This window comes from Nematostella vectensis, chromosome 3, assembly GCF_932526225.1.
Source record: "Nematostella vectensis chromosome 3, jaNemVect1.1, whole genome shotgun sequence".
NCBI lineage: Eukaryota > Metazoa > Cnidaria > Anthozoa > Actiniaria > Edwardsiidae > Nematostella > Nematostella vectensis.
In genome coordinates this window covers 19,369,744-19,378,873 of record NC_064036.1, presented here as the reverse complement: position 1 = coordinate 19,378,873, position 9,130 = coordinate 19,369,744, and the positions used below count along the sequence as shown (strand labels likewise).

General features: G+C 45.4%; 1 protein-coding gene across 1 annotated transcript; it reads left to right on the top strand.

The window, feature by feature from the left end:
- Nucleotides 1-4,103: 4,103 nt before the first annotated feature.
- LOC125561134 lies at nucleotides 4,104-5,171 on the top strand. Its single transcript, XM_048724483.1, has one exon. The coding sequence runs from the start codon at nucleotides 4,104-4,106 to the stop codon at nucleotides 5,169-5,171; it is 1,068 nt and encodes a 355-aa protein (XP_048580440.1).
- The last annotated feature ends 3,959 nt before the right edge of the window (nucleotides 5,172-9,130 follow it).

Here is a 9,130-nt window from a genome sequence, read left to right as displayed (position 1 = left end):
ATTCCAAATTCAACTCTCAAATCAAACTCGCTTTTCATCTTCAAAATTTCAACTCTCAAATCACACTCGCTTTTCATCTCCAAAATACAACTCTCAAATCACTTAAAGCACTTTTGCATTTGAATTACTTTCTCTCTAATCTAATTTAATGTCATCGAACATGTTATCCGTTAATGTGATTGTGGCTTCATTCTGAAGATCGATTACGCAATTGGATTTGAGAGTTGAAGTTGTAGAGCGATTTGAGAGTTGAATGCGCGCCCTCATCTTCCTTCCCGGATATCCTTGCGCGCCCTCTTTTTTTCCCTCTCAAGCTCCCTTCTCTTTCTGTTCTTTTATTAATAAGCGACTGGGTACGAGTCTGCGCGAAGCCCAGGGCGGCCACCACCGGACCAAGGGTTGATTACGTGGAGCGTGCGCGCGCTTTTCTGACTCTTACGAGCAAAGACTGCATGGACTGAATTAATAATATGATGAGCACCAAGCATGGATAGCTATTTTATCCCTTGGGTGGCTGTTGAGTGTTTTAAAAGAGCCTGTTTAGGTGTCCGCTCTGGGGCACCCGATTGTGGTGATAGCCTACGGACGGCCACCTAAACTTGCTTACTGTAACACTTATTTTTTGCTACGATGTAAGCTGTAACCAATATAGAAAACTATCATATTATTACTTTCTTGGTTGTCTTGCCCCTACTAGTTCTAGGTCCATGGTCTCGTTTTTGCCGTTCTCGGCCATCGCTCTTGAAACCCAAACTCTTTCGGCATTGCTAAAATCTGGACTCTGGACTGGAATTATATTCATTTACAATTCGCCCATCCTGTTTGAAAAGGGGAAATAATTTTATACGTAGATGCATCATATTATGTATTTGTTCCTATTCGCTATTTTTCCTTTTTTTTTTCTTTCGCTCGCAACGAATTCTTTTACTTAATGACGAGGGGGGGCATACAACACACAGACAGACAACAAGAAGTTAATAAAAAATAAATAAAAAAGATTTCCTAGGGACTTTCAATGAAAGTGCGTGGAGCTCATAGAGGAGCAGCAACGAAGTTGATTAGAAAGGTAAATGAGATCTTGGATCTTGAAGAACACAGCAAAGATGAGAAGTTAGCGATCCGCCAGCACCGAGACAGCGCCAAAGAAAAGGCAGAGACCCTTCGCGCACTCGACGATGAGGTCATCGAGTTGTCGGCGGAGAAAGAAGATAGCGAAGAGCTCGAGGCAATCATAACGGAGGGCGACGAGATGCGGGCGAGACTGTACGAGGTTATCCACAGGATGGAGGGGTTAATGGCACTGTGGGATCAACCCGCATCCCCAGCGATCAGCCCGGCTAGCTTGCCTAGTTCACCGGCAAGGTCTTCTACCTCGACTGAGGCGAGTGTGAGAGCAAGGCTACCTAAGCTTGAAGTGCCGAAATTTGGTGGCAAAATACAAGAATGGCCGGAATTCTGGGACTCCTTTGAGAGCGCCATTGATAGCAATGAGGCGCTCGCGGACGTAGATAAGTTCGCTTATCTGAAGGGGTTACTGGTAGACGAGGCGAAACAGACCATTGCTGGTTTCGCGATGACCGCGGCAAACTACGGCGCTGCTATCGAAATACTTCGCAAGCGATATGGCAAAACCGAGGCTATACAGCGGTCGCACATTAACGACCTACTTAACCTGTCGCCTGTTTTTAACGATGGGGACTTAACGAGGCTGAGGCGGTTCTACGATGTAGCGGAGACGCATTTCCGAGGGCTAGAAGCTCTAAATGTAAATGAAACAAGTTATTCGGGGATCGTGGTACCGGCCCTGCTACAGAAGTTGCCGAACTCGTTCCGGCTCACAATCACCCGTGGATATCAAAACTTCATGTCATGGAGTATGGAAAGACTGTTGGCTGAGATACGAGCGGAGGTAGAGCTGAGAGAAGAGCACAAGCCGATTTCTTCTGAGGCAAGTAACAAGAAACCACAAGACGGTATGCAAAGGCAAACAAGCGGGAGCGCATTATTTGTTGAAGCTAATGGACAGGAGACGTGTGTTTTTTGTCTTGGAAAACACAAGTCAGAGAACTGTGAGAGATTCAAGTCACCGGGAGAGCGAAAGAAAATCTTGGTTAAGTATGCTAGATGTTTTAGATGCCTTAGGAAAAATTACAGTCCTACGAGTGTAGATCGAAAGATAGTAACTGTAAGGGCTGCGCGGGCGCGCATCATCTTTCAATATGCGAAAATCAAGCTAGTGGCCAAACAGAAACGCCACAGCAGGAACGGGGGGAGAGCGAGCAAGCGGGAGAAGCTACTTCAAATCACGTAGCTTCGGGGTTTGCGGAGAGTTTTCATGTTGGCTCTGGTACGCGCATAGCTTTACAAACAGCGCAGGGCATTGTTAGCTGGGAAGGGGGCGTATCAGCTAGGACAAGGTTTTTGTTTGACGCCGGAAGTCACCGCTCATTCATCACGGCGTCGGCAGCGCGCAAAGCCAAACTTCCTGACGTTAGGCGTGAATGGCTTTGCATTAACACGTTTGGTCAGCGCGACCAGAAAGGCACGCTCAGAGAGGTGGTAGAGTTTAATGTAAGTCCTGCAAATGGAGGTGCTAGCATTAATGTGCAGGCGTTCGTAGTGCCAGAGATTTCCAGCATACCCAATGTCATGTAGAGTTAGCTAGAGATCAGTTTCCGCATCTCAAAGGTTTATGGTTCTCAGATGTGAATAGGAATGAGGAAAGACTAGAAATAGAGATTTTAGTTGAAGCGGATTATCTTTGGCATTTTCAGAAAGGACGAGTAATTCGAGGCAAAGTAGAGGAACCCGTCGCCATAGAGACAGAGTTAGGATGGGTATTGTCAGGCCCTATGACAGTAGATAGTGAATGTGTAGAGAATGTACAGATAGTACAGGCTAATTTGTTAGTCCAAGACCGGTCAGCAGAGCAATCAGAGAGTTTGGAGAGTGAGATAGCGAGACTGTGGGATTTAGAGACCCTAGGTATTAGAGAGACACAGGGAGTACAGGAAGAATTTCTGAATAACATTTGTTTCAATTTGTTTCGGTTAAGTTACCATGGAAGGTCAACTACAGATCGTTACCTACTAATTACGAAAACAGCCTAGGACGCCTTCATGGCACAATTAGAAAGCTTAGGCAAGAGCCAGAAGTGCTAGACCAGTACGAGGCAGTAAACAAGGGTCAGTTAGAGTCGGGAGAGATATAGCCGGTTCATGCGTTAGAAGATGGTAACAAGATCCATTACTTACCACATAGAGCGGTATTGCGTAGGAATGTTGCTACTAGTACACCGGTAAGAGTAATCTATAATGCGTCGGCGAAGACAGGTAAAAAGGGCGTGTCGCTCAACGACTGTTTACACGTTGGACCGTCTCTCAACCCCCTCCTATTTAATGTGTTGCTGAGATTCCGTCTCCACAGGGTAGCCCTTATAGCAGATATCGAGAAGGCTTTCTTGAATATCGAAGTCGACCCTGGAGACCGAGATTGTTTACAATTCTCATTCACAGAGGACCCGAGAAGGGAGGATTCCGTAATCAAGATATACCGGTTTTGTAGAGTGGTGTTTGGTCTGAACGCCTCGCCATTTCTATTGAATGGAACCTTGAGGCACCACCTCGTGAAGTTTATAGATATAGATCCTGAGTTTGTAGAGATGTTAGTCGACAGTTTTTATGTAGATGACTTGGTGACAGGGAGTAACACCCCGGAAGAGGCGTATGAGTTATACGTGAAGTCCAAGTCGAGGTTGGTAGAAGGTGGGTTTAACCTGCGCAAGTGGCAGACTAACGATAGCGAGCTCAGAGGTAGTTTGGATGTAAGCGAAGGGAGATGTATGCCAGGTAGTAAAGAAGGTGTGGCTCGTGGTAAGACTAGCCAGGGCGTGGCAAGCGACTGTGATATTCACAAGGTGTTAGGCCTACCCTGGAATAGCAGTAGTGACACTATAGGACTCACATTTGGCCACCTATATGAGAAGGCAGTCGCCAACGACGAAGCGAAATGTGCTAAGTGTTCTTGCAGGTATGTTCGATCCCCTAGGAATAGTAAGCCCAGTAACTGTAGCTGCAAGAATCCTTTTTCAGACCCTGTGTAGAATGACCGAGTTAACCTGGGACGAGGAATTGACTGGAGAGGTAAGGAAAGAGTGGAAGGCCTGGGTTAAAGACCTGGGAAATTTGATAAGTGTTGAAGTACCTCGGTGCGTATTGGACACGTCCAACCGTAAGGTGCAGATTCACGGGTCTGCTGATGCGAGTCGCAAGGCGTACTGTGCCGTCGTATACCTCGTATACGACGTGGGGGGAGAGAGGCAGGTAAAGTTACTTTGCAGCAAGACTAGAGTGGCCCCCCATAAAGAGATGACAATCCCCAGGTTAGAGCTAATGGCCGCGTTAATCCTTGCCCGTCTAGTCAGCCATGTTAAAGAAGCACTAGGCACACTCATTGAAGAAGAAAGGGAGGTTTACTGGTCAAATAGCAAAACAGTGTTATACTGGTTGGCGAACAAAGGTGAGTGGAAACAGTTCGTTAAGCACAGAGTAGACGAAATTTTGCAGCTGACTAGGAACGGTGAGTGGAGGCATTGCTCGGGAGAACAGAACCCGGCCGACATTGGGTCACGGGGTGCACTCGCCTCCAAACTCGAGAGTAGTGCACTGTGGTGGAATGGCCCACACTGGCTGACTGGTCCCGAACAGGGATGGCCAGCATTACAGATCGAGAGAACGCCAGCTGGGGCGGAAGAGGAGAAGGGCACTATAAGTATGGTAGTCAACACCAGAGTACCGAAGAGTGACATATCTAGTGTAATCAACCCTAACAACTTCAGTAATTGTAGCAAGTTGTTCAAGGTAACAGCGTATGTTCGGAGATTCATGCACAATGTTAGGGCAGAGAAAGTAGAAGACAGGATGACAGGCAGGTTATCTAGAAAGGAGATGACGAACGCAGAGCTAGAGTGGATAAAGTCAGCGCAAGTAGACTTGAAGCAACAAGCGACGTTTAATCAGGTGACCAAGCAGCTAGATTTAGTAGAAGAGGCAGGCTTACTTAGGTGCAGAGGGAGACTGGGTAATTCCGAGCTTGCGACAGACGCTAGAATGCCCATAATACTACCAAGAGATCACAGGCTGACAGAGCTGGTTATACTAGACTGCCCATAATACTACCAAGGGATAACAGGCTGACAGAGCTGGTTATACTAGACTGCCATAGTAAGTTACACCACAGTGGTGTTAGCGGCACCTTAGCGCAGTTGCGGACAAGGTTCTGGGTTCCGAAAGGTAGACAAGTTGTGAAGAAGATAGTGCATAGGTGTGTCACGTGTAAGAAGCTAGAAGGCAGGGCATACGCGCCGCCTCCCGTGGCGGATTTACCAGGCTTTAAGAGTCACGCAGGCAGAGCCATTCTCCAAAGTAGGAGTAGACTTTGCAGGTCCTCTCTATTACAAGAGTAGTACAGGTATGATGCAGAAGGCGTATGTGACACTTTTCTCGTGTTGCGTGACACGAGCATTATATCTCGATTTAGTGGTAGATTTAGAGGCTTGTACTTTCAGGAGATGCCTTAGAAGGTTTGCAGCCAGGAAGGGAGCTCCAACGCTGATAGTGTCAGACAATGCGAAAACGTTCAAAGCCGCAGCAAAGGCCCTAAAGGCGCAATATGAGCACCCGGAGGCCTATTTAGAGGTCAACAGAGTATCTCGGCAATTCAACCTAGAGAAGGCTCCATGGTGGGGTGGGTTTTACGAGAGAATGGTAGAAAGCGTCAAGCGGTGTTTGAGGAAGACCTTGGGCGAGGCACGATTGACCTATGATGAGCTAATTACAGTTTTGGTGGAGGTCGAGAGCACACTGAACGACAGGCCGCTTACATATGTGTACGATGACGTCGGAGAGGTGGAGCTTACACCAGCCCATCTAATGTATGACAGACGACTAAATAGCTTTCCAGACGAGGTAGTAGAGCCAGACGATGTAGCGAATCCAGACCACAACAGTCGGTTTAGGTATGTAAGTGCTAAACTCTCCCATTTTTGGAAGAGATGGAGTAAGGAGTATCTAGCTAGCCTTCGAGAGTTCCATCGTAGTAGTCGTGTCACCGGGCATCATAGGGAGGCAGTTCAAGTAGTGACAGTGCACGAGGACGGCAGTAAGAGGAGTCAGTGGAAGATGGCGGTAGTAGAGAAGTTGATCAAGGGCAGAGATGACGTAGTGAGAGGAGCGCAAGTTAGACTTGTCAAGAAGGGCAAGCCATCTCGCCTGGACAGACCAGTCCAGAGACTCTACCCCATAGAAGTTAGGTGCGCGGACTCGACAGTGAATCGCAGCGCGTGCGCGGACAGGAGCGTGCATACCAGAGCCAGGTCCACTCGAGCCGCAGCATTGCACGCGCAGAATAGAATCGCGATCGGGGCTTTGCTTGACTCCTAAGAGTCAAGGGGGGGAGTGTATTCCGGAAGTTCCGTTTTGGTGTACCGGAAGTGGTTACAGTTATTAGTTTATGATCACCAATTATGTAATATGTAATTAGTAGTAGGATCACGTATCATTGTACCAGGCACGGGGTGAACTCGTGGGAGATGGTAAGACAGATTGGAGAGAGATTGAGAGCTGATTCGAATAAAGGGAGAAGAAAGTCGGAGATCGTGAAAACAGAGTGTCGTTTGGTTCGAAACATTACCAACAGAAATATCCGCTTCATGAAATATATTTTGTTGCTACTGTATGACAAATCCGTGATAGCCTCTCCAAGGCCCCTGTTAAATGGCTTCAACACCTTGAGATCGTAAGGTCGGTCACACCGCCTTTTGAAGCTTTACCAGGAAGTTGTTTGACTGGTTTGGTGAGTCTGTAATTCCTATAATCCACTTGAGTTTGTGGGTCTGGTACGGTACGCTCAGCATGGTGCAGGATGCGCTATCAGTCGCCTCTCCCTAACTCCTAAGCATCTTGAAGCATTTTTGCTAGGTTTTCACACTTCAAACTTGTAGTTTTCTCTCTCCCTAAAAGATTATTGTTGTTTGTCAGCCTGTGTGAAATTAGAACCATATGTGTAGTTCGCCGCTAGAACCACCTACAGTGTCGTGTCCAGGACAGCTGCGAGGGAAATACGCTGTGTTGCCGACTTTCAAAGCGCGGCCATACTGCCATACTCTTTTGCTTGACTCTAATGCAAGAGTGCAGCCGCAACCATGTCGAGGAATATTCTGTCGATGATAGCTAACGCAGATGGTTATGTTGGAGACGTCACTCCAGGTAAATTTATTATCATTTAATTAATGTATTTGTGAACTTGCTTTCTTTGATTTCTTATCATTATTCACAGATTAAGCAGTTACTGCAATAAACTAATTAATGAGTATGCAATTTTCAGAAATGTGTACTGCGTTTGTATAAATGATAAAAAAAGGGAAGTCTTCTAAGGTCATTATAGCGTACATATCCAAAGACTTTGGCCTGGAGTGGAAGTAAGAGTACCTTTCTCATTGACTCGTTTCATTTGTGAAAGAAATTCGCCTGGTCACTATGACATTCAATCCAATACAATAACAAAATGCTTAATTCTGTTTCTAAAGTAATAAAGAATTCAGGGGGGGGGGGGGGCTGGGGGGTTGAGTTTTCTGACAAGGGGATTTATTCAGCGCTAAAGAAAAACAAAAGATCCTTTTTTCAGAAAGGGTTTAGTTTTATTTAAAGATTCTATTTCCATGTCGTTCTCTGGTGTGACGGGCGCAGTTATTTCTGATTTTTTGTTTGATCATTTTGTTTTGTATTTGCCACCCAAAAAGGTCACGTGATCTCTTGGCGCAAGCCCCCCAGTGCGTAATGCAAATCGATCTTCAAAATGAAGTCACAATCGCATTAAAAACACATTGACCCCTTAACCGGCCTGTACCGGCTTTGGGAAGTAGCCACAACCCAAAAAATTCATAAATGCAAACTAAACACAACAAGATGAAGATACTCAGGCATCAGTCTAAGGGATAAATGGTCTTGAAGATATGCATCCAACCAAGGTGTTGGCAAGTACTCTTAAGCCAAATAATAGCACAGGTTCTTTGACAAATTTCAAATCGAACAAGGTAAGAAAAGCAGAATCACCCCTCTCAATAAAACGCTCAAAATACAACACAAGGGAGAGAGATCAGCAAACACAGCTCAAGACACAAATAGATACCTTTATTCTGATCCTCCAGGTTCATTTCCATGGCCTCAAAACACAATGTCCACTCCTTGAAGGCTTGTAAAACCATGAAGATGCCTTTACGGATTGAAAAGCATTCTGGGAGATCCAGGGAAAAATTCACCAGGGGAGGACCAGTCAGCACTCCTCTCCCCAAAGTCAGATGGTTTTTTATAAGTCTTTTCACCCCGAAGCCAAACGAATCAATTCCAGGTCATACAGACCCAGAATAGCAGTGTAAACAATTTTGGAATCAATTTGGTTTCAGAAAAGACAGCATTTAGGAGAGCTGTGGTGATTCATTAGAAAATTATTTTCTCATCCAGGCAAAGCCAAACAAGAAAAAATCATCACGAATCCACCTTTGCTTGCAAATATCCATAAGCAAAGCACTCAATTATGCCCCAAAAGACTTCATGATGTCCTGAGACACTCTCCTAATATGCTCATAGCTGTATTTTTGATGAAAAATACAAGCAACCATCAACTTGTACTGGCTTCAGCACAACGACGAGGGATTAAAAGTGGGGACAGCAAAGCACTGTTGGAAAGCTTGGATACCGCTGACTAGGTGCAGCTGTGTTTGACTTTGACGGGCTGTATAAAACTCAGAATAGGGGGGGAGGTATCTGTTTTCAGTCTGTTTTTTTGTAAATTCAGCTAAAAAATAGCCAGGAGTCAATGGGTTAACGTATTAACATGTTCGACTAAATTAAATTTGATTAGAAAGAGAGTTGTATTTTGGAAAAGCGAGTGTGACGTGAGAGTTGTATTTGGAGATGAAAAGCGAGTGTAATTTAAGATTTGTATTTTGGAAGTGAAAAGCGAGTGTGGATTAAGAATTGTAATTTGGAGATGAAATCAAAGTTTGATTTGAGAGTTGTAATTTTGAGATGAAATACTTTAAGTGATTTGAGAGTTGTATTTTGGAGATGAA

Coding starts and splice junctions, on each gene's coding strand:
- LOC125561134 (XM_048724483.1), top strand. CDS start 4,104: ATGACCGAGTTAACCTGGGACGAGGAATTGACTGGAGAGGTAAGGAAA.